Here is a 13,230-nt window from a genome sequence, read left to right as displayed (position 1 = left end):
AAAACCATAACAAGCCCAAAAATATTGTTGGAAAGTAGTAAAAGACTGTACCTGTACTTATGGTCTCCATTCCTGTGCCATTGCAATGCGTACATTTGATTGGTTTGGTCCCAGGCTCACAACGTTCACCTCTGCATTTGGGACAAGTGTCAACCACATTAACAGTTATATCCTTGTTAACTCCTCGTGCTGCCTCAGAAAATGTTAGGTTCAATATAACCTGGAAATAGATATTTTCCTCTCAAACATAAATGAAATGCTGTACAAGAAAATATATACAAGGAACATAGTTTACTCAGATCTTGCACAGGTTCTCTGAAGTCAATATAATTCTGAAGAGTTGTTAGAAGTTAATGATTTCAATAACTAAATTACAGATGAAGTAAGGTCTGATCAGGAGAAATTCTATGGTAAAAGAGTTTACTATACGTCAGCAACCCAATGGTTGCAAGAGAAGGATCCTCCTATGGAGGAAATGCCACTGGAATTTATAACTACAAGTGTCTGTACCCATATTGGGCAGATTGTGGGCAGTGTCTGAATCCACAGTGTGCAGCAGTAGGAATAAAATGCTTGGCTTCAGGAAGGGTACCCAATTGTAAAACATCTAGCAAAACCTATGGAATGACTTTTACTGGGGTATCTATTAGGACTAGCCCCGCCCCCCTTAAACCACGTGCAGTTATGTTGCATGAATGTGAAAAATGGGTTAGGGCTACCATCAGATGACGATTATGGCTGAAGAATCTAGTTTGGATGCAGCAAACAAGAATGAATGACATATGAAATCTAACTATTAATACTGGGACCATGAATGGAAAAGGCAGAAAAGTGGTGGATCTGATGGAGGGGAGAATAAAAGATCATGGATGTACAAAAACAAAGTGGAAAGGGAATAAGGTAAGGGAACAGAGAGGGTTATACTGTAAGTCGCTCAACAGTGGAACTGATGAGAGACTAAGAAAAGGAGTTGCAATTGCAACTGACAAGGAGTTGAAGGATGGAGTGTGTGAGGTAAATATAAGTGACCAGATCATGATTAGGACCCAGATGTTTATGCAGTAATAGGTTAGAATGCAAACTTAGTGAAGCGAGCAACAAGTAGAGTCTACCTGCACGACGGTAATGCTGTGAGGTTTGCATAAACATTAGGGGTTCGGCCCATTAGAACCCCTAATGTCGCTTAAGTGCAGCCAGTATCCAGTAATCGGGAGATAGTGGGTTCGAACCCCAATCTCGGCAGCCCTTAAGATGGTTTTCCATGGTTTCCTATTTTCACACCAGACAAATGCTGGGGCTGTACCTTAATTAAGGCCACGGCCGCTTCCTTTCCATTCCTAGGCCTTTCCTCTCCCACCGTCGCCATAAGACCTATCTGTGTCGGTGCGCCGTAAAGCAAAATAGCAACAAAAAATAAATTGTGCCGGCTGCCGAAGCCTGTCGCACTCCTCTGGGGCAATGATTAATATATGACAGATAACAAATGATAGCGTAGAGTGTTGCTGGAATGCAATCTGACAGGAAAAACCGGAGTACCCAGAGAAAAACCTGTCCCGCCTCCGCTTCATCCAGCACAAATCTCACATGGAGTGACCGGGATTTGAACCACGGAACCCAGCGGTGAGAGGCCGGCGCGCTGCCGCCCGAGCCACAGAGGCTCTTTATTAAAACTGATATTGAAGGAAATTTGGATGTGTATTTGCCTCACATATGGATTTTGAAGAAAAGGTGAAGGATGACTTTTGGAATACGTTGCATCAGGTAGTGAGGGAGATACCCGAAAGTGAGATACTCATTGTAATGGGTGACCTAAAAGGACATGTTGTGAGATAAAGGATTAAGAATGGAAGAGTGCACGGAGGGTGTGAAAAGAAATGCCTAGGGTGGAGAAACAGTAGATCATGCAGTGGCCTTCAATTTTACCATAGTGAATAACTAATGTGAGAAGAGAGAACAGCCGTTCACAACATATAAAACTGGTGATAGAATAATCCAAATTGACTATATCATGTGTACAGGAAGAATCTGAACGAAGAAGCGAAAGCTTATTATCTATTAACACTGATCAGAAGAAAAAATATGGAAGCGGTCCAACACTTCAAAAAATGAAGGTATCGGTCAAGGAAAGGCAAGGCCCACGAAGGGCGAGAAAAGAAAGACTCCTAATACAGTTGAAGTCAGAAAAGAACAAGAGTTGACAGAGGGAGGACAGACAGACAGGAACCTGGAACAAGTGGAAGCAATAAAAACAACTCAGCTAAAGGCCCCATGTTTGCCAACCCACACTCCCTTGGGGCCCAATGTCCAACTGCTTGGCTGAATGATCAGCGTTGAGGCCTTTGGTTCAGAAGGTCTCAGAATTTATTCCTGGCTAAGTCAGGGATTCCAATCGCATTTTATTAATTCTTCTGGCTCCTGGACAATAGACAATACATCATACCACCAAGCTCAATAGCTGAAGTCGCTTAAGTGCGACCAGTATCCAGTAATCAGGAGATAGTGGGTTCGAACCCCACTGTCGGCAGCCCTGAAGATGGTTTTCCGTGGTTTACCATTTTCACACCAGGCAAATGCTGGGGCTGTACCTTAATTAAGGCCACGGCCGCTTCCTTCCCATTCCTAGGCCTTTCCTCTCCCATCGTCGCCATAAGACATCTGTGTCGGTGCGAAGTAGAGCAAAAAACATACCACCAAACATCACAAAAATACACAATAGTGATTACAACCCTCCACACAGGGTTGATGTCAGGAAGGGCACCTGGCCATACAACAAGGCCAAATCCACACGTGACATGATTCGCACCCAACACCCCACAGGTGTGGGAAAAGCAATAGAAGAATAAGAATTAACATTAATATTTAAATTCGAAGTGGCATTGTAATTATTTAATAATAAGAAGAATCATGCACATTTTACCATCATCACTGTTACAAAATTTAGTGTAAAAAAATGCACACAAAAGGGAATAATACAATTATTTTGCCTATTATAAGAATAATGTTCAGGTGAAGACAGCAGTGAAACAAAGAAATATGCTGAAAAGAAAATTAGATGAAGTAAAACAAAAAAATGGGCAATAGAAGAAATGTAGAAATTCAAGAGTGAACACAGGAATATCGGACCAAAAGGTAGGCTGTAAAAAGACTAATCCAAGAAGAAAGATAAACTGCTGAGATGACTTTATTACCAGGATAGAGTAAGACTACCAAGAAAGTAGGAGGCAATTATATAAAGTGCATACATACATCATTACAGACCGTTATGTCTTTCACCTTTCAGTCTGCAAGCCTCTGTGAATTTACTAAAAGTCACCACAATCTCTATTTGCAACTAGTGCTGTGGCCTCATTTAGTTCAACACCTCTTATCTTTAAATCGTTAGAAACTATGTCCAACCATCATTTTCCTCCTTTCCATGAGCTCTGGTGTTCGCGACACCACCAGGAAGATTTCCTTTTACCTTGAGAAGAATTTCAAAATATTCCCTCCACCTGTCCAGTGATTCCCTCCTGGGATCTAGTATGAGTTCCCTGAATTACACAAAACACTGTTCATTTCCTTCTTCCCTCCCCTCCTAATAATCTTTATAACTGTCCAGAAAGGTTTCCCTATTGCTTTCCAGGTTATTACCAAAATCTTCCCACGACTTCTTTTTGGATTCAACAACTAATAGTTTCGCACTGTTTCTTTCATCTACGTATAATTCGCTGCCTGCCTCAGCCCTTGTTTGGAGCCATTTCTGATAAGCCTTCTTTTCACGTTTACAAGCTTCTCTCACTTCATCATTCCACCAAGACGTTCGCTTTTTCCCCATCTTTACACACAGTTGTTCCTAGGCATTCCCTTACTGTTTCTACTACAGCATCCTGTATGCCACCCATTCTTTTTCTATATCCTGAACTTGCTTAATGTCTACAGTTCAGAACTTCTCACTAATCATATCCATGTACTTCTGTAATTTCCTCATCCTGGAGATTTTCTATCCTTATTTGCTTGCCTAGAGATACTTAGTTCACTACAGATCAGATAGTGGTCTGAATCATCAAAAAATTCCAGGAAAACCCGTACATTTCTAACAGATTTTCTGAATTTGGTACCCCTATCCTCCCATGTGTACCGGTGAATAGCCTTATGCTTGAAGAATGTATTCGTAACTGCTAAACCCATACCAACACAGAAGTCCAGCAAACACTTCCCATCCATTCCTTTTAGCTTCCATATTCCCCACATTTAACAAACACCGTTTTGTATCCTTCAGTTCTATTTTCAACTTTCGCAATGAAATCGCCCATTAGCACTATCTCCTACCCTTGCTGTTGACCCTGACTACGATGTCACTCAATGCTTCATAAAGCATAGTCAACTTCATCCTCATCTGCACCCTCACATGGTGAATTCACTTGAGACAATTCTCGTCCTAATTCCTCCAACTGCCAAATCTACCCAAATCATTCGCTCATTTATGTGCCTAACAGAAACTATGTTGCATGCAATAGTATTCCTGATGAACAGCCCTACCCCACACTCTGCCCTTTCCTTTCTAACACCCGTCAAGTACACTTTATAATCTCTTCCACCTTATCTCCCCTTACCCGAATATCACCTACTCCTAACACATGTAGATGAATCCTCTTTGTGACTCAGCCAGTTCTGCTTCTTTCTTCCATAAGCCCCATTAATATTGATAGCTCCCCATCAAATTCCGCTTTTTTCCGCCAAGTTGTTCCCAAGGTGTCCCTCACCTGTCAAATGGTAGTGAGACTCCATTACTCCCACAAGTCCGAGGCTTGGTTAAAATGTTCTGAGGTTGATAAATTCGTGAAGGGGGCCGATGACCTTCGATGTTAGGCCCCTTAAAACACCAAGCATCATCATCATCATCATCATCAAATTCATGAAGAAGGATGCTGCCTTACTTATACATAGCCCAAGTGAAGATCTCTCCTCTAAAGGGATAGAGACCACCAGTGGATTGTATAGTCCTAGCCGCCTGAGCACAAGGAGAGCCATGATTCAAAATGTGCCTGACATGCCCACTCCCATTCCGTAGCAACTGGTAACTGGCCTATTCTGACTCTCAGGACCACTTACTAGGCCACTCAACCGTTGCCCACAGTTCACGAACTAGGACGTGACTACAGTAACCCATACCATGAACCATCTAGAAAGTAGTATAAAGCAAAAGAAGTGAACATGGAGACATCTTAGCGCTGGAAAAAACATGGTAGTTTGATAAGAACAGAGGTGAAATGAAGAGGTACTTCAGCATGTTGTTAAATGGAGAAGGAGATACCACCACCACCACCACCACAAGTAAAAGAGATGAAATCCAGAAAAGCCAACCCCCATTAACATGGCTTGAAGTCAAAACGGCACTAAAGAATATGCAAAACTGAAATTCCTTCTGGCTTCAATGATCTCACCTCTATGACAAAGGCATCTGGAATACCATGCTTAAATTGGCTATAAACACTGCTATCTGTGAACTGGGAAGAAAACAAAATCCCAGAAGACTGGAGAAAAGGAATCATCATCCCACCCTTTAAACAGGGCTCAGATGGAAATGTGGAAACAATAGAGGTATAATGTTGTTTTCGCACACCCTGAAGTTGCTGGAAAAGATCATTGAAATGAGACTTAAAAAGATAGTGGAACCTTTGCTTCAGGAAGAACAACACGGATTCAAGAAAGTTCAAAGTACTATGGATCTCATTTTAGACCTAAGAATGCTTACAGAAAAGTACTTGGAACATGAAAAGAATCTTGTGATTACATTTTTGGACACTGAAAAGGCCTATGACAGTGTCCCTCAGAACAAGATCTGGGAATCAATCAATCAATCATTACTGATCTGCATTTAGGGCAGTCACCCAGGTGGCAGATTCCCTATCTCCTGTTTTCCTAGCCTTTTCTTAAATGATTGCAAAGAAAGTGGAAATTTATTGAACATCTCCTTTGGTAAGTCATTCCAATCCCTAACTCCCCTTCCTATAAATGAATATTTGCCCTAATTTGTCCTCCTGAATTCCAACTTCATCTTCATACTGTGATCTTTCCTACTTCTAAAGACACCACTCAAACTTATTCGTCTACAAATGTCATCCCACGCCAATCTCCACCGATGGCTCAGAGTATACCACTTAGTAGAGCAGTTCGTCTCCTTTCTCCCAAGTCATCCCAGCCCAAACTCTGCAACATTTTTGTAACACTACTCTTTTGTCAAAACCCAGAACAAATCAAGCTGCTTTTCTCTGGATTTTTCCAGTTCTTGAATCAAGTAATCCTGGTGAGGGTTCCATACACTGGAACCATTCTCTACTTGGAGTCTTACCAGAAACTTATATGCCCTCTACTTTAAATCCTTACTACAACCCCTAAATACCCTCATAACCATGTGCAGAGATCTGTACCCTTTATTTACAATCCCATTTATGTAATTAACCCAATGAAGATCTTTCCTTATATTAACACCTAGGTACTTACAATGATCCCCAAAAATAACTTTCACCCCATCAACACAATAATTAAAACTTAGAGGACTTTTCCTATTTGTGAGACTCACAACCTGACTTTTAACCCCGTTTATCATACCATTGCCTACTGTCCATCTCACAATCTTGTAACCTATTTATAACTCTATACAGGATAAAATCATCTGCAAAAAGCCTTACCTCTGGTTCCACTTCTTTACTCATATCACATATAAGAAAACACAAAGGTCCAATAATACTGCCTTGAGGAATTCCCCTCTAATTATAAAGCTTTGCCTATTCTAATTCTCTGAGTTCTATTTTCTACAAATATATAGCCACCGTTTCAGTCACTCTTTTGTCTAATCCAATTGAACTCATTTTTGCCAGTAGTTTCCCATGATCTACCCTAACAAATGCTTTAGATAGGTCAATCACGATGAAGTCCATTTGACCTCCTGAATCCAAGATATCTGCTATATCTTGCTGGAATCCTACAAGTTGAGTTTCAGTGGAATAAACTTTCCTAGACCTGAACTCCTTTCTATCGAACCAGTTATTAATTTTGCAAACATGTCTAATATAATCAGAAAGTATGCTTTCCGAAAGCTTACATGCAATGCATGTCAAACTGACTGGCATATAATTTTTAGCTTGATGTCTATCAGCCTTTCCTTTTACACAAGGGTTACTACAGCAAATCTTCATTCATTTGGTACAGCTCCTTCATGCAAACAACAATCAAATAAGTACTTCAGATATGGTACTATATCCCAACCCTTGTCTTTAGTATGTGTATGTATGTTAAATCTTCAGCCCTAAGGCTGGATGGATCCTCAACAACTCCGCCATCAGCTGTCGTAGATGGCCTAGGCATCACTGAAGAGGCATACTAGGGAAATTAGGAGTGAGGTAGTTTCCCGTTGCTTTCCTCACCGGGCCAGAAGTTGCTATTACATATCAGTCTGCCACGCCCACTGAAATGCATGCACCAACTGACCCTATGAGCAATGTTTTCACACCATTCATAGCAGGGACTGGCTGCACAAGGAATGGCATTACTAGCACATCGCTCATACCTCAGTCACTTTCATATTGTCGAAGCCAAGGATAAGACAGAGACAGATCAATGAAAGTAACAAAATTGCTCTAGCCCATACCAGAAGACATAGTGCACTGTAAACACTAGGTCCTGCCAGCAAAGGCATGTCTTTAGTATATCCCTAGCAATCTTATAAATTCCAGCTGCTTTTCTAGTTTTCAACATTTGTATCTTTTTGTAAATGCCCTTATTTTCATAGGTAAATTGTAATACTTCTTTAGTATTAGTCACCTCCTCAATCTTGTAACCAAAAATCTTAACATACTGCTGACAATACTTCTGCCTTTTGAAGATCCTCGCATACACACTCCCCTTGTTCATTAATGATTCCTGGAATGTCCTTATTGAAACCAGTTTCTGCCTTAAAGTATCTATACATACCCTTCCATTGTTCACTAAAAATTTGTATTACTGCCAATTATGCTTGCCATCATGTTATCCTTAGCCGACTTCTTTGCTACATTCAATCTCCAATTTCTCGTTACTTCCACAGCCATTTCTAACTAGTTCTTTCCAATCTGCACCTGTCTTGCCTGCACAGTTCTAAGATGACAGGTAAGAAGGAACACGGAAGAGGACACAGATGTTCCATTTTGCTGTCAGATTTACGGTCAGTTTTTGCTAGTCGTGCACGGATATCATGTTGGAGGAACTTCTAATTTACACCCGGGAAGCCTGATGTGCAAATGTAGTGTTGGGGTGTTCATCAAATCTGTACGGAGAATCGAACTCGGGCCCCGAGGACGGCAGCCAATTGGTTAACTATTACACCACAGAGGTGCATAACGTTAATTCATAATCTTCAATAATAATAATAATTATTATTATTATTATAATAATTCCGCATATTTCACCCTGGCTCATGTGGATTTTTCGGCGAGAGTTTAAGGCCAGATGTCCTTTCTGACGCCACGTAGTTTCTCAGATAAAAATTCCAGCCTGCAGTCACGGGGATTCAAATCCCGTACGCCTGGGTGAGAAACCAGCAGCTAAGCCACTGCGGTATCACGTCCCCAATAATAATTAAAATAATACAGCAGAATCGGATATAACACGGACTCTCCCCATGTCCCGTCACACTCTGTCTGGTAAGTTCTTGATCCATTAAAAACAATAGGTACTCGTAGTACCATAAACTTGGTATATAATTGTCATCTGTACCTTTGCCTGACTTCTGAGACTCCATAACTTTCTTCAGTTCTTTCCGAAAACAACTTCAAAGTGATTTTTTTTTTTTTTTTACCACTGCTTCTTTCGTAGCTTCGGGGTCAATTTCCTACAATTTTATGCGTAACTGTTCATAAGCAACATTTTTTTAAATACATGTACTCTTTACTTTTGATTTTCCACAAGGACGGATTACAATGGTACAGCCGGATGAATTCCATTAGAAACGCTCGAGGCATGATTCTTAAATCAGACATTATGTCCTACATGCGAACTGCACTATAGGAGCAATTGGTTAAAACTGACGCTAAGTCGGAAGACCCCACATACGCTCAACTTGCTCGCTGACTTACCTGTACATGCACAGAAAAATACGGCGCTGCCAGATTCACTTCGAGCCAAGCCTAAGACGGTACAGGGATGAAAATTCTACCACACACGGTCCGTCTTACCTGTCATCTTCGAACTGCGCAGGTAAGACGAATGCTCTATGGGGCCCTTTAGTCTCTTTACTTCTCTGTTATAATATAGTGGGTCTTTACCATTCCTTAGCACCTTTAAAGGTAAAATCCTGTTTTCACATTCCTCAACAATTGCTTTAAACGCATTCCAGAGTATGTTTACATTTTCAATACCTCTAGGTGCAATAAGTGTACTCCTCTTACCCTCCATAACAGAGTCCATTATTCTTCTAAGTAGTCTATCCTCCTCCATTCGCCTCATATGACCCCAGCACCGAGCCATTTTATGCGTACAGCTTCATCCATCGAGTTCATTCCTAACGTATCCTTTATCTCCTCATTCCGAGTACTCTCGTGCCATTGTTCCCACCTCTTTGTACCAGCAATCATTCTCGCTATTACTGTTACTTCTAGCTTATGAGAAAGATTTCCTGAAGTGATTTGTTCAGTGTTGATTGTCAAACTGGAAGATGCATTACTTTTGATGTACTGCTTCAACATTGTATAGAATGGCTTAGAACTTTTGTTTAGTGGGTAATGAATAACATTTTTTTTGATGCGTGTATATCAATGTGTCTTGATTTGGTAAACGTAAATATATGCAAGGAGAAAGATTAATAATAATGTGGCATGGTAAGCCACAGTGTCCGTAATGCCAATGTACAACCACAAGAAGCAGCGCAAGCTAGTCAGCTCCCACCGCACGCTCATCACCAAGGAAGGCCCACCCTCTTCCTACTCCCGTCAACAGGCAGAGGACAGCCGCTTGCGGATTGGTCCGCCGCTGATATCTGGTTCGTCCTGCTCATTCATTGGAGGCCTCTGGCGTTATAAAAGAATCTGGATGGCGCGCAGAGAGTACTCGCCTTCGGGAAGGCGTGTCCCTTCTGGAAGCATCCAGATGGCATGGGCCCATGTATCTAAGTCAGGTGTGACATACGGGGTTGAGTGAGTTGGTGTAGCTCTGCTGGTGTAGCAAGTCCAATGTCTGGACTCAGTAAGTTAGCGAAGAGTGCAGTGTGTTAGTGACAGCCTGGGCTAAGGTGTCAGTCTATTGGAGACAAGGACTCATTTCTGTGCATCTGTCGTCGTGTGTGTGCATCTTGGACCAGCTGCTGGAGGAGGAGTGACTTATCCTGTGCAGCGTGGAGGACAATACTGGGTGCCGACATGGGGCTGAGAGTGGAGTTCAACGGACTGAGTGGACTGTGGATACTATCCCCAGCTGCGAGACTGACGTGTGTACTGCGAAATGTGACTGCGCTAACGAGCATGACTGAGCGGCTGAGTGAGTGTAGTGTAAGTGATCGAAGAGAGACTGTGTGTGTGTGTGCACACGCGCGCATGTGTCATTGTAGATAAAACATGAGAAACTATGAAAGAGCGCGAATCATGTAAGTGTAAATGTGTAGTTTTGGTGCTTAGCTATTAAATTTTAGATGTAGTACGCTACCAGATACTGTCTTATTTATTTACCCCACCAACATGTTACAATAAAAATGAGGAATTAATGTACTTTCACATTGTTTGCACCCTCAACAACCTCCAACATTGTCATTTGGTACTTCCATGCCTACAATGATTCTACATACCTTTCCACCTCTGGCTGCAATGTGATTTCTACCTCATTAAGCATTTCTATATGTGACTTGGTTGTAGCAAAATCTGATTAACAAAAAATACCCAAACCTCTTATACTTTTTTAAAAGCTGCTTTACATCACACCGACACAAATAAGTCTTATGGCTACAATGGGATAGGAAAGGGTTAGGAGTGGGAAGGAAGCGGCCATGTCCTTAATTAAGGTACAGCCCCAACATTTGTTTGGAGTAAAAATGGGAAACCACGGAAAACCATCTTCATGGCTGCAGACAATGTTGATTTTTATCCTAATAGCGCCTCACACAGCTTGTCAAACGGGCCTACAACGCCATAGAACCAATCTATAACAACAATAATTCAACAGCCTCTTCAAACTTCCATAATACTCTTCAATAGTATAGATTATTAAAATCAACGTTTTATAAAATATATTGTCATCGAAGAAGAACACAACAGCTCTCCAACCTTCACGTCAAAAAACCAAATCAACGTTGAGAATTTCCACCCATCATCATCTCTGCAACTTTCTTGATGACTTAATACAAATTAGGCCAACTATAAACATCTGGTGAACTTCTTGTCAGTGCAATCTTGCCGAATAAATCTAAAATAACCTACGAACTGTTGACCAATAAATATCACGGACAAATGCATGCCAACGTCAAGTAACTTTTGTCAAACAATTGGAATGTTTTTCCTTCATATTTTTTATACTAAGCTTTATATTTTGACTTATATCTTTTTACCATATATTAGCAGTTATTGACCTATACTTTAAACTTTGACAACGGCTTTAAGCCATCAACTGTCATTTATAGTCACATGACGCCTTCATTTTTAAATGTACTGCTTATGAATCTACCAGTTTTTATGTATCAATTGATTGTATTATATATTCTCATTGAACTGATTTCATATGCCTTCCACTATGTATTAGACATCTATTAATGACTACGGCTTTAAGCCGTACAATCATACGACGTCCTAATCAACAAAGAACTACATGTGTGTTTATCATTTTATTAGATCTTTAGTTATTTCATTGAACATTTTATATGTACTACCTATGAATCCACTAGTTTTTAGTATCAATTGAATGTAATGTATATTCTCATAGAACTGATATTTTATGCCTTCCACTATGTATTAGACATCTATTAATGACTACGGCTTCAAGCCACCTTCTTTTACTATAGTACAATCAAACAAGTCCTATTCAACAAAGAACTACATATGTTTTTATCAATATATTAGATTTTTAGTTACTTCATGAACATGTTTATAACAAACGTAAATCTTACCTCTCTTATAATCATCAAACACATTTTTGAATATCTTTAACCAGATGCCTGGTAAAATAATAAGGTTTTTGATAATGACTGAGGATGCCTCACAGTAGGAGGCGAAACGTCTCATCTGAATAATGTTTTAAAGTAAATGCCAACATCTTGTAATGTATTGAATAGGTGGAAATAAACAAAAAATATTATCCTATATACAGTTTAAGTGGTATGTTCCGAGCTGTCAGTGGAGAGATGGCGTGGGAGGACATCAGTAGACGAGTAAGTCTGGATGGTGTCTTTAAAAGTAGGAAAGATCACAATATGAAGATAAAGTTGGAATTCAAGAGGACAAATTGGGGCATATATCAGTTTATAGGAAGGGGAGTTAGGGATTGGAATAACTTACCAAGGGAGATGTTCAATAAATTTCCAATTTCTTTGCAATCATTTAAGAAAAGGCTAGGAAAACAACAGATAGGGAATCTGCCACCTGGGTGACTGCCCTAAATGCAGATCAGTAGTGACTGAAATTGAATTGAAAATGCTTATTTTCATATAACACACGAGCTTATGCTGCATTTCTTGTAAAGTTCCAAGATAATGCATTCCAAGTTTTCAAAATTTGTATATCTTACATTAAATAATCCAGTGAAAGAGTGAAGGTTTACAGACTTATCCAACTCCTATAACAAGCTGTCTCTGAGAATGAGATGCATTGTGTTCAATTCATGATCTCAGTATAATCCCAGTTGAAGAAGTCAATTTTTGAAGGGAGGACAAAAATCTTACCACACACTGTCGTCTTTATAATGTTAAATTAACCCAGCAATGTAGAAACCATTCACAAGGGTTTTACATTCGTTGCTAGACAGCAGCACAATCACAACACTGATATCATTGGCAGGCCACCTATAGGCACCACACCAGAAAGGTTTGCAGCACGGTGAAGAAAAATGATTATGATGAATAGTATTTAATAATAATAATAATAATAATAATAATAATAATAATAATAATAATAATAGACAATAGGAGTAGATATAGGTTCAGATCATTACACAGTCAAAATCAAAATTAAGTTCACACCACTAAAAAAAAAAAAAAAAAACCAAAACGCAATAAATGAAAGAGGAACTTTGATCCGC

General features: G+C 40.1%; 1 protein-coding gene across 2 annotated transcripts in view; it reads right to left on the bottom strand.

The window, feature by feature from the left end:
- The window catches only part of LOC136856736 (protein tumorous imaginal discs, mitochondrial), a 244,530-nt gene that overhangs the window by 134,874 nt on the left and 96,426 nt on the right, over window positions 1-13,230 (bottom strand). For both annotated transcript variants that reach the window (XM_067134815.2, XM_067134816.2), the window contains exon 4: window positions 52-220. In XM_067134815.2, coding sequence (XP_066990916.1) covers window positions 52-220 — 169 coding nt within the window. The remainder of the gene's footprint in view (window positions 1-51; window positions 221-13,230) is intronic.

The sequence above is a fragment of the Anabrus simplex genome, chromosome 1 (genome assembly GCF_040414725.1).
Source record: "Anabrus simplex isolate iqAnaSimp1 chromosome 1, ASM4041472v1, whole genome shotgun sequence".
In the NCBI taxonomy this organism is placed as follows: Eukaryota; Metazoa; Arthropoda; class Insecta; order Orthoptera; family Tettigoniidae; genus Anabrus; species Anabrus simplex.
Note: the sequence above shows the minus strand (reverse complement) of the source record. Positions and strands in the feature narration are given on the sequence as shown.